Genomic DNA, 13,445 nt, shown 5'->3' on the forward strand with positions numbered 1-13,445 from the left:
TGCTGTCATTTAGTTAATTGCCTGTGTTAAAGAAGACAAGTCACAGTTCTGAAAAGAAACAGCAGTGTGTGCTTCTAGTTCAGTTCACTGAGAGGACATGTATGCACCTCTGTATGTATTCACAGTAAATATCTGCCCCATTATGGTTGCCATTCTCTGCAAAAAGAATGTTTCATATTTACTATTAATTTATCCACCTTCCTTATCCTATCTTTACTCCTCTTTTGTGCCAGTTCACTAAATTCATATTCCTTCTCCTACTATCAGCCCACCAACACCACCACTCCTTTTATTATTATTATTATTATTACTCTTCTACTCACTAGTAGCCAAATTGCTTCTTCTTACTATTTGTGAGTGTTTTATTTTTTATGTACATGTAAAGAGCCTTGCCATTTATCTCTGTTTGAAATGATTGTGACTTTATGTGCATTGTTAACCATGTTTCTCATTTGCTCCATTATTTCATTTTTCACTTATCGGGTATCTCCCCATGTTCATCTTTGATAATTTGTTTTCCGTGCAGTATGTTCTCCTTTGCTGTCATACATCTTCTCACTGGCTCTGGTCTATCCTCTGTAGATCTCCTTGCAATAACTGATTTTATGGGCTATAAAACTAACCTAATTGTTAAATACTAAATTTTTTAATGTAAATGGCTGTCTCCCTCTGGTAAATGAGAGAATTTTCACGAATGATTTTAGTGTGTACTTGCTACCATTCATCCCTCAACATTAGGGTAGCTCCCTATCCATAATTGGGCATGTGGTGGTTGGTTTACCTTACCTTGATATTTATCAAACAATTGATAAGTTTTGTCAAGACAATTATTTTGAATGTAAGTTTAGCTGATCCTGCAACGAGTTTTAGAAATATCTCTTTTTTTGTAGATATCTCATCAAATTGGGAATGTCGCTGCCCATTACTCAGATTTGAAAGACTGTAAGATAAATACTACGCATAGTGTTCACCATAACCAAAAAGTCTCTCAGTTTCATAAACAATTGAAGCTCTTAGAAGGACAAAAGTTGAATGATCTACAGGTAAGATACTGATGAATTGATCCTGAACTTTCCGTCTTTGGTTCAAATTTCCTATGGAAACATGTCAGCTTAACCTTAAAGTGCTTATCATTATTTTGCATGTACTGAATGGAAAAACTTTCATAATGGAGAAATGTGGAAACAGTCATGCAATTAGCATATATTCAGACTGTGGGAAATACCAGTAAATATTCCAAAGAATTGTTGTTAGTATTTGTAGGATAATTGCTTGTTTAAAAATTTATCAGTCACCATCATATCTTTTCATCATTGTATAGTGGATGAGGAGAGAGAGAGAGAGAGAGAGAGAGAGAGAGAGAGAGAGAGAGAGAGAGAGAGAGAGAGAGAGAACTTCAGTTTTTATACTTGTTTTTGGCACCTTCGTCCAGCACTTTGTTTCATGACCTTTCATATCATATTTTTGTTTAAAATCCCTAATCAGTCTTATATTTCAGCTTTCTTCCTTTTGATCTGTTCTCTTCATTCAGTCACCCATTATTTAACCTTCCTGTCTCACTGAAAGTTTTGGAAGAAGTAATGCAGATTCCTGCCTTACTGAAAATTTAGCTTCATATTTTCTCAGAGAAAGTCCTTCAAGATGTGTGTGCATCAGGGCTGGACTAAGGGTTGGCTTAAGGGGGCTGTAGAACTGGACTTCCACTTAGAAATGCGGCCTCTATGCTACTCAGAATCTCAACTGGCTGTTTGAAAAATCCTACGAGATAAAGTCATCATCATCATCATCATCATCATCCTAAAATGCAATATGACCCAAACTGTAAGACAAATTTCTTCATTTGTTACACCAATTGTGCTAATAAATTAGCAAAGTCAGTTTAAAATGGACTTAAAGCAGTTTGAATATAGTGCATGAGAACTGTGATTCATATTTTGTGGTTTTGGTTAGTCTCTTCAAAATGCATCACTTTTGTGTACAATTTTTTTGTGCAAAAGTATTGGGAAATATGATATCAGAGATAAAACTGTTATCGAAACAAGAGTTCATTGGATGTAGGGTATTTTCATGTGATGTCACATTTAGGTCATCCTTTCTTTATATACATGAAAATTAATGGTCTTTTTAAGGTAAATCCTTGAAGAAAGTAAAGATCCAATTTCAAAATTAAATTACAAATATTTAACAATATATTAGTAAGCTGCAGCACTTAGTGACATTTTTGTACAGCAACAGGGAAAATGCCAAGTCTCATGACATTTTGTGATAGTTGCCAACTTTTCATTATCTTTTTCATTATGGTTTCGATAGTGTTTTCCTGTCTGTTGATAAAGAGGTTTATTGAAATGCGGTTTGAATTAGCTTCCATTTCCTTGGTAGCTTTTCCTAGGTGCACAATGTTAGTTGCTCATTTTGCTATGGGTACTACTTCATTATTGGAAGTATTTTGCATGTGTTTGGATGTGTATAAATTGCACCAGAAGAGATTTTTTTGGAGCTTGAGAGTTTCATTGATGGTATTCATCACCTTTGTACACATAAGAATATATGGATCTTCATTGGGGATGTAACGTGCTAATTCAGGAAATGGCTTTTAATAAATAAAAATTTGGAAAAATAGAAGTACTTATTTTTTTGGTTCTCAGAATTGGCAAATGTAAAACAGGAATGAACAAAGTGGTCAGTATTCACAATAAAGGTCTACAGATACTTACATTGTAAGTAACAAACGCAATCTGCAAATGAGGGGGAAAAAAAAATTGCAGGATAGGTGTACTTTCCAAGGAGGACAAAATTGAAGATGGAATTCATAGAAATGACTTGCCTTTGAGCATTTGGTGTACAAGGCCCTTGCATGTAAACACTAATGTGGCAGATTGTGTTTTATGCTAAAAAAGATCCTGAGATTGGTCACTCTGTCTAGATCAGTGACAGACTTCTCTTAGTGAAAGCAAGTGTCACTTGTTCTGACCTGGATCTTAAAATTCTTTGTACTGTATTCTCTGGAAGTGTGACATACCATGTGGCCAGAAGCCTCCTGACAAACAGTTCTGTTTGTTAGCATCACAGGTGTCACCCACGTAATTAAATGTGTGTAGTCCCATTTTTTATAGTTACTGAATGTGCAATATTCATTCTTGCAGAACAATACTGAATATTTGTTGCTAGCTTCTATTAAAGATTGCTTTGGCATGCAATTATTGCTCTAGCCTTTCTGAAGGGTATTTGATTGGATTCACAGTTGGTATTTGAGGAGTTCAGACTAGCAAATGTGATAAAATTGTTCTTGCATTGTAAATAGGAGTATTATCAAGGCATATAGAAGAAAAAAGTTATCAACCTGTTTTTGCAGTCTTTGAAGCATTCTGTTGTCCAAAGTCTGTTCCTTTTGGTTTTGACTGAAACTATTTCTCGGTCCAAATAAGGAAAAGTGGCACCATAGCATCAAACCATTAGTACCAAATTTCTCCATTGCCCTAGCATACTCAAGTAAATACCATTTACCAGCTTCACATGTACCACAGTGTGTTATATTTGTGTAGTGGGGTAGTTACCTTGTGAAAAATGATTTTTTGTTTCTTTACTTTTGGTTTATTGATGGGAAAAATTTCCCTTCAACTTTCTGTTGACTGGTAAGCATTGTGTTTATTGCTCTGTGAGCAAGGTAATTTCTTGTTCTCGTTTACATGAAACACTTCAGTATTTGGATTTAGGCATTGCTCGTTAGAGATACCTCCAGCCAGATCTGGAAGATACAAGGGGCATGTTGTATGAAGTGCAGCAATTCAACTGATTAGACATAAATTTGAAATTAGTGAAAATTTGGGTTAGTACTGAAACTACTGTTTCTGTTACTTGTATTTGTTGATAAAATATCTCTAAGGATGAACTATAGCTTACACACACACACACACACACACACACACACACACACAGACTATTAAATCTTGTGATTGATGACTATTAAGGGAAGCGTTATATCACAAAATAGAATATGTTGTAGCAGGTGAACATAGTTATGTATCTCCCGAGGAATTGAATTATACCTGAGTACATGTATCTGATTGCAATTAGTTGGCATCTAACAGTTAGAGGGCTGGTTTGCTGTCACTGTGTTTCCACTTCTGCTGCACAAAGCATTGCCATCAAGTAGGAAACTTTTGGGTGCAAAAACTCTGCCTATTTCAAGAATAAATGTAAAACTGGGCCTAAACAAAATTTGGAACAGATTTTTTCCATACTCGTATACACGACAGACGTATGTATACCATATGTGATTTCAGAATTGTTACATGATTTTTGTAGGAGATAGAAAATTAATACTTATAATTAGTGCAATATGTGTTCTTCACACTGTTCTCACCAAGCATGGTAGCACTGTGGTAAGGTATTGGACACAGTTTCAGGATGACAGTGGTACAGGTCCTCATTCGGCCAGCTACATTTAGGTTTGCATGGTTTCCCCAAATTGCTTATGGCAAATGCCAGAATAGTTCCATTTACAGGACATGGTTAATTGCATTTCAGAAGCCAAGCTTGTACTCCAGTTCTAAAGACTTCGATGGCAGTGGGCTGTTCAATCCTAATTTTCTTTCCTTCCCTTCTTTTTCAAACTGTTCTGACATAGTGATGAAGTTGTGCATTGTTTTACAAAGTTGCTCGCTGCCTGAGGGTTATTGAGATGCAAATGATTGGATGGTAGGTTCCTATACCATTCACCAGTGAGAGTTGATGAAATATTGGAGCCAAATTTTACTCTACATATATACTCCTTCCAGAAGAACACCTCCATAAACTCTCAGAACCCTGCCTGGTTGGCATGCATGATAACGCATCACCTTAGATGGCTTTTTATGCGCTTGTACCACACTGTTAGCCTGTAATTACATGTACCATATCTCATTAGTCTAGGTGACTGCTTTCTATGTTTATGCATACTGTGACATGCAGTGAAAAGAAGTGTACAATTGGGGCAATTACTTCAGTGCTACTTAATGACGAGATTGCTCTAACTGAAACATCTGCTCACGTTGCTATGTCGCGTTCCAGCAAGGAATTGATAAATAATTTTTTGCACTGTTTCTCATATATCCACTATTATAATCTGTGATAGTTCACAGCAACCCCTGTCTCCAGCATCTTCTTGCCTATGGCAGTTGACTGTGCAATCAGTGGAGCTCATTGAATCCAGGTACATGTAGTAATACACCCTAGGCCTACTAAATAGTAAGTGGAAAGCCCAGTGCCTGCACAATCTCAAGAAATGGTCTGTTCCATGCTCTTGCACTGGATACACTCATGGTCTGGCTGCAGTAAACTTAACTGTTACTAGCATAAGGTCTAAGAGCTCAGGCACTTGAAATGCCACACTATCTAAACTCACTCTCTCTCTCTCTCTCTCACTCACTCACTCACTCACTCACACACACACACACACACACACACACACACACACACCTCTGATTCATTTTGTAATTGAAGTAGTTATTGTCGATCAAAATTTTCTGTAAGTAATGGTTATGTGAAGGAATATGACTTTGGTAACGTTGGTTTGTGCAGCTTGGTGGCTCAGCAGACAAATATTAGACAACATATTTGAAGGATAGTTTGTTCTTGGTTGGTCCTAGACACTCTCCTTCCCCCTCTTCTTTCACTCACTTATCACATATTTTATCTCTGGCAATTATTTGTGTATGTGAAGAATACTAAGTTACATCTTCGTTCAGATTCCTTGTTAAAGTTTGGCTTTGTATAACTGGCTGGATAAGTCAGTTCAAGGTTGGAGGAAGATAATGGCATACCGTATATAATAGCTGTGTTCAAACAGCATTCAGATTTAAGGCAGCTTTAATTTTAGAATTTGTTAGTATTCGTCTGTCTTCAGAGAGTTGTAGCTTAATATTGCAGTATATACATAACAATGGCTGATACATAAATAGTAATGGGAACTTTTAAAGAGTTTTTATATTGACACAATATGTGGAGTCAGAGTTTTCACAGTGGTGACAGTGCAGGAAAATTACATTTATGTAAAATATGCACTGTTTTCTTGTTAGTGTAGTGTCCAGTTAAAGGAAAGTAGTGGTCTTGTAGGCAGGACATTCTATACTAATAGAATGTGTAAATGGAAGACCCCAGAGTTCTGACGAAAGTAAGGAGAATGTGGGAGAGAATTGTTTGTAGTTTACATAAATCAAGCCATTGCAATGTACAAACTGGGAATTGGAGAAGTATAGATAAATATAGACTCTAAAAACAAAGATGTGACTTACCAAATGAAAGCGCTGGCAGGTCGATAGACACACAAACAAACACAAACATACACACAAAATTCGCAACAAACTGTTGCCTCATCAGGAAAGAGGGAAGGAGAGGGAAAGACGAAAGGATGTGGGTTTTAAGGGAAAGGGTAAGGAGTCATTCCAATCCCGGGAGCGGAAAGACTTACCTTAGGGGGAAAAATATGTCTGCTTGTGTCTGTATATGTGTGGATGGATATGTGTGTGTGCGCGAGTGTATACCCGTCCTTTTTTTTCCCCCTAAGGTAAGTCTTTCCGCTCCCGGGATTGGAATGACTCCTTACCCTCTCCCTTAAAACCCACATCCTTTCGTCTTTCCCTCTCCTTCCCTCTTTCCTGATGAGGCAACAGTTTGTTGTGAAAGCTTGAATTTTGTGTGTATGTTTGTGTGTCTATCGACCTGCCAGCGCTTTCGTTTGGTAAGTCACATCTTCTTTGTTTTTAGATAATTTTTCCCACGTGGAATGTTTCCCTCTATTATATAAATATAGACTCTTGAATTCAAATCCGGGTAAAGTAGGAGATGACTGTATTCCCACATACCTGATATTTAACAGTGAAGCATTGTTCCATTTTGTTCTTTTGAATAAAAGGTGAATTATCAATTATCACATACAGCAGCTTGAGCTTGTGATCATCTAGACCATCATGGGTTAATTTTGTGTCTTGAGTGCGATTTGCTGTCAGGAATCATTTTTGTGTAGCATCATATGCAAAATTGTATAGGCACATTTTTATGTGCTTAGAAACTGTAAAAAAGTTATTGTTAGTTGAAATTGTGATTGTTCCCATAATGTGTGCTGACCTCAGGACTGTTGTTTTCAAATAATATGAGACATTTTTCCATTGGAACATTGGTATCACCACTACCAGTGAAGAACTTTCTTTGTTGCAAGTCTGGGCTGCAAGCAGTCGGTCATAATGATTCAGCTCTGTTGTGCCCCTTCCTTTCCCTCTCTGTACTGCTTTCTCCTTTCAGGTTGCGAGTTGATTTAATTTGTTCTAGGGTTTCCATACTCCCACTGCCGTGACGTTGGTAGATGTTAGAAGAAATATTGTGAGGACTGTTGAGATTGAAAATCAAGGAAAGAAGTATGAATGAAATTGTGTAATGCTTGGTTGCATTTAATATCCATGTGTTACAGATGTGGTGCTATCTTTGTTGCAGAATGTAAAGAAATATTTTGCATGATAACTAATGTACACATGCAGGACGATTAGAGAGAGCATTGAGGTAGATATTGCTATTAACTATGCTGTTGAAGGTGTAAAATAGTAGAAATTGTGGGAGATTTCTTCTTGATTTCATAGAAGAGCAAAATTATTCTGCAACCATTTTAATAGGTTAGGTTAGGAATGTTTTCTGTCATGACGAAGTTTGGAATATCTTTTCCACTACTGTATGTAAATAATGTAATTGGGATAAAATATATGAATGTTCCACTTGCTATCAATTCATTTCTATAACTACCTTTAAAATGAACTTTACTCAATTGTGTGCTACATATTTGTAACATGCACTACCTTCACACTTCGTGTTTGCCACATTCAGAATAGGGAATATGGTCTGGAGAGAGTAACACTAACCTTATGCTGTGGGTGATGTATGGAGTTGAGGGCTTTAAAACCTCAGTTTGTGTAGTGTTCTCATTCAGAGAAAAAGGATTTGAATTTTGTGTTTTGTATTGTCCACATGTAAAATTAAGACTGGGGCACAGACCTGACAGCACTTAATTATTTTTTTCTAAGTGAAGTTTAAATTGTCTTACAAATTGGCAGATGCACATAATGGGAGCCATTGGTAGTGTAAATGTATTTTTTATATAAAAAATACAAAATTAGTGATTCAGTTGTTAGATTGAGTTAAAATATTGTTGGACAGTAGAGGTCAACAGTTGCAAAAACAAACATTATTTGCCCAAAGTATTCCAACTGTGCTAATTGAGTACTAAGAAACTTAAGACCAGTAATACTCTGTATAAGGAATAAAATTTAAATTCATGAAATTTTAATCAAAATACTTGGAATTTCTATGCACTCCCTACTGTCAGTATTCCATTTAAAATTTTCTCGTCTAATAATTTATGACCCCCTATTACAAATTTATGATAAAGGAGTAGTGCATACTTTTGATTTAAAATCTGTTGTGATGCTGAAAGTGATTAGAAAGTCCGCAGGCTTGAATAATGGCAGATGAGGATGTTGGCTATATCATGTTATTTATTATTGGACTTCACGAACCTTCGGATAACTTACCGAAATGCATGTGGGTGACGTCTGACATCTTCAACACCCACCAATATTTCGAGAGATGCTGCACACCCTGTCAATTTTGAGGCAAGAATGCAAATTTAAAATCTCAGTATGGAGCACATAATCAGGAAACACACACACACACACACACACACACACACACACACACACACTCTCTCTCTCTCTCTCTCTCTCTCTCTCTCTCTCTCTCTCTCTCTCTAAACATTAGCACCATACGGAGACTGACACCAGTAGTTACTGATTGGCAATATTAACTACCAATGGGCAAGGAAATGTTAACTCTGTTGCTCTGTTTTTTTGACAAAGGAGAGAGCAGGATTCTCTGCAGAATTTAAGCAAAAACCTCCATCTCTATTTATAAAGTCACTTGCTAATTTAATTTCAACTGCTTTCTTAAAAACATTATCACAATATCCAGAAATGTGTGCCACAATCTCCATGTTGTTGTATTTAGTGGGACAACTGGTTCCAAGGCAGTATTTTGTAATAGCAGATTTGCACGGGTGTTCTAAGTGTGTGTGAGACACTTATGCTCAATACGAGTACCTCATTCCTCCATGGTCCTGCTGATGCGAGCAATACAAGACATTCCACAACAGCGAGGAATACGGTAGAGAGCCACCTCATACAGAGATCACTCTTCACAGATCCTAAAAGATTCCTGATCTAAGATAGTGGCCAAAAAACACGCTCACATCATAATTCTGCAAAATACAAACAGTATTGCTGGAAATGCTTTGTGCTGAAGTCAAAAAGGTTGTAGACTTTGGTGCTACATTGGTATTATCATCACTCTCATGGTGCACAGTTGGATAGTAGCATGATACACATCTTATCTCTCTGTCACTAATAACCATTCTGATGAAAGATGACTTTGAGATGGGCTAGCTCAGCTGACAAACTTTTATGGTCTGACGAGGGAACATCAACAACTCAAACTTGTGTTGCCTTGAGGAAAAAAACACATGAACTAGATATCAACCCCAGCAGTCAATCTCACATGAAAATCCGAGCTATTATGCAGATACTATGCATGTATAGCCTTTCTAACGTACAACTTTTCAACATTCGTACACTCGGGTTGTTTGTAACGCGCCCCGCTTCACTGCGACCCCGTAATGCCAAACGCGAAGTGCTGTGTGTGGAATTCAGTAAGAGCTTTACGTTCATGATGTCAGTGAAGCCACATCTGTTGTGGGACACCTCTGGGAGTGTTATGGAATGATGGCTAAACTGCAATGATTAAATGTCAACTAGAACTCTTGAAAGTCGTGACCAGTAAGCATAAATATTTTCGGTTATTGAACAGACTTCTACACACAGTAAACAAAAGCACATGACACTTTCTTTATGCTTTTCCTTGTATCTTTCAACTTCGTTGCAGATATCGCAGACTTTTTCATGGATGAAGACGTGCTAGATATAGAAGAAATTAGTGGGTTGATGTTTGGTGCATGTGTATAAGAGGATGATAACAGCAATTATGCTTTGATGATGTAAAATTGTCAAATACCACTTTGCCCGTGTCTGTAACTGAGGAATATATGCAATAGGCCATTTTGGAAAAATGGAAAGAAAGAGAATCTATCTTACAAGACTGTCAAGAGCTTTAAATTATTAAAACAGAAAAGCGATCTGTATGTTTGCAATAAATATATCAAAAACCATAGTAAATATTGCCAAAAGCTTGCAAAAGATAAAGTTAATAATGCATAGAGTGATAAGTTCATGGTATGTGATGTTAACATACTGTAGGTAGGACATTCAAGGAGCAGTGGAGGTGGGCCTAAATTATTTCAAGGCATCTGCTGGGTGGGTTTTTATGCCTTCAAGAAGAAATATGGTATTGTCATGATAGATAACTGATGCTAAAACAACAAAATTGCTGTATAACAAAGCAGCCCTAATTGCTGCGTGTGAAAAAATTTGTTGCCGACACCTAAGCTGTTATGGAAGCGGTCGGTAAACGGAATGTTTATGATATGGATCAGAATGGGTTTAATTTAGAGATGATGTTAGGGTGAACTGTTGCGAAAAAAGGGACAAAAGGTGTCATCACAGTCTTTGCAGTCCTTCAGTAACAGGACTCATAGCTACACAATAGTGCCTTCGATATCTTGGGTTTCCGTATTGACAATACTAGTGGGTGGCACAAAATACTGCCAACCACTAGATGTTTTCGACTTCCACATGTTCAAGGGGTTTGTCTCGAGGTTTACTAACTTGGTACAACTTCTGGGTGTCTATATAAACTTCGGTTAGTGGAATACCATCCTGTAAATGCAGTTACTTCTTCACAGACAGTTATGTGCACCAGTGTTTAGGGCAGTCTTCCAGTACGCATGGTATCAAAGCGACTACACAGGTGACTGGGCAGAATACTGTGAATGTCCAGTGAAATACTGTTTTGACACTGGTGAAGTGTGTCATTGTGTCAATTTTCTTTGATACATAAAGCTGCCACTATTAAAGTGAAGTAAACTTGTAATAGTTAAACTATATGGGTAGCATTTCATACTATCATTCCCTCCTCCACCTCCCTACCTCTTCATGTTTCACATTTTTGGGGAGTTGCTGTTGCCACTTGATTGCACAGTACTTTGTATTCAGGCATTATGCTACTGCAGTGAAGCAGCAATCTGAGCACACTAATGTTTAAAAGCTGTATGTTCAGAGAGCAGCATGTGTGGTATCTGGATAATACTCCAAATTTTCATGTGGGATTGATTGCCGGGGTTTGTATCTACCTTGTGTTTATTTCCTCGAGAAAATATGAGGTCAAGTTTATGAAGTTCCCTTGTGAGATGACATTGGCCTTGTGAAACAAGGTATGAAGCAATGCTTCACACTGAGCCAGATGGTGACAGCTATCAGCCTGTAGATACAAGTCATTGAGAGTTGACATCCTACATACAGCAGGTCCCAACATGTGCACAACCTTCATCCTGCCCAACATGTAAAGGAAGAGAAGACATCAATGCTTCTCCACCTCCATCATGAAAGTTCATGAACCTTGCCTATCTCATGGCAATTTTTTTGCTGGCATAATTTGTACAGTGCTATAGATCATTAAACATTCATATTGAGTTTGTGCAACTGATGATCAGTATTTAAATCGTGGACTTGTAAGTCCAGAGTGCCACAAATTGTTTCTCTAAGCTAGCCCCCATGGATTGTGACAGAATTTCATTCCAACAGCATTACTGCCACCTCTTCCAGATTGGAGAGATTCATGTACTGACCAAGACGACCGGCCACATATTGGAAATTGAATCTTTTCTTCCAGTGGCAAAATATACAGAATTAAGTAGATGTGAGGTATGAATGGAGAGCAGTTTTTGGATTGGTGAGGTGTGTTCAGATGTCAGAATGTTAATGTAAAAGGCAGTTAACAGGTTGAGAGTTACAGTTCAGAACTGCTCTAAATTTTCGAAAAGGTTCTAACCATAAACAGTTAATATTTTTTTTCTTTGCTGAAAGTTAAGGCCTCCACAGTTTCTAAATATATGTAAATATATAACTGTCAGCCATCAGTTTTCAGGTATCCACAATTCAGTATACAGAGAGAGAGAGAGAGAGAGAGAGAGAGAGAGAGAGAGAGAGAGAGAGAGAGAGAGTGAGTGTTAACATTCCAAATGCATATAATGCTGTATAATTTGTCTTCCAGAATACACCCCTGAATACTTCAAATTTCAATTTTGGACAATTTCTGCAAGAAATAGCAACTGAACAGAGGTTCGAAGTGACTTATGTAGACATTGAAGAAAAATCTGTCACAGGTAAGGACTCATATGTATTTGTGGAGAAAAATTTGAGAGAAAATTGTATTAGAGAGACAGCTGTATTTTTAATTTGTTTGTTTATTCTTCATACTTAACAACCTGTTATCTGGGAAATTAAGACAACTTCTAATCACGTCAGGAATTGAGTGTTTCTTAAAATGTGAAATTGCTCTAAGTGAGAGAATTTTTATCATTGGTATAGGTAAGACAACATTCTGCTGAGTATTCTATTGAGTACCATGCAGAGTCATTATTTGCAGCACTGTACACTGCACTGCAGTACTTTATTTTTGATTTCTTCATATTTATTTACACTCAGTGCTCTCAGTCTGATCACCAGCTTTGTCACAAGCAAGCCAAAATTTCCAATCCAGTTACACAAATTTCATTCGTAGGCACCATATCACAAAGTCCTCTGGTGGCAAACTAATACACAAATTCACAATATTTGGGCCCAAAATGCACAGTTTCATGGCTAAATACTAACTGAGTGACTCCAATAGTGATAAGCCCATGACGTTGATGTAATGAATGTTAACTAGCAACTCACTGAAAATTGTCGTGGGACCTCAATTGTGTACTGGTTTCCTGCTAGGCCCAGACTACCTGAGGTACTTTGGGCCAAGCATCGCAAAATGTTGACATATGGAACCAATGCATTTTGAATATTAACACAAATGTCTAGCAGACTCATACTCAGCCACTTGGAACACTTTTCACCTTGTTAGGGCCACTGTCATGAGTAAGTGAATGTGTTTTGCTTCAGTCAGATCTCAGGAATCGGTGATGAATAATCTCCCTCATTATGTTTTCTCCAGTGGTAGAACCTAGGAAAGGCTTCATAGCAAGAACTGGAATGCATAAGACTCCATTGGCTGGTATTGTTACCCAAACAGGTATATGCATCAGAAATTACAGAAACTGTGTGTGTGTCTAAATGTATCGTTAGATTTTTTCGTAAATCTTGTCATACATGTCTGGAATAATTATTTGGTAAATGTATGTACATATTGGCATTTTATACCAGGGTAAAACTTCTTGAATTCTTGTGAACCTAGTCCTTTCTGCAACAGATAATGGTAAGTTGTCT

General features: G+C 37.3%; 1 protein-coding gene across 2 annotated transcripts in view; it reads left to right on the plus strand.

Annotated features, from left to right (window-relative positions):
* LOC124787829 (RISC-loading complex subunit tarbp2) overlaps positions 1-13,445 on the plus strand; it is a 163,687-nt gene that overhangs the window by 134,485 nt on the left and 15,757 nt on the right. Inside the window, exons 6-7 of one of the 2 annotated variants that reach the window (XM_047254764.1) lie at positions 891-1,043; positions 12,241-12,352. In XM_047254764.1, coding sequence (XP_047110720.1) covers positions 891-1,043; positions 12,241-12,352 — 265 coding nt within the window. The remainder of the gene's footprint in view (positions 1-890; positions 1,044-12,240; positions 12,353-13,445) is intronic. The other variant, XM_047254765.1, reaches the window with a different exon arrangement.

The sequence above is a fragment of the Schistocerca piceifrons genome, chromosome 3 (assembly GCF_021461385.2).
Source record: "Schistocerca piceifrons isolate TAMUIC-IGC-003096 chromosome 3, iqSchPice1.1, whole genome shotgun sequence".
Classification (NCBI taxonomy): Eukaryota; Metazoa; Arthropoda; class Insecta; order Orthoptera; family Acrididae; genus Schistocerca; species Schistocerca piceifrons.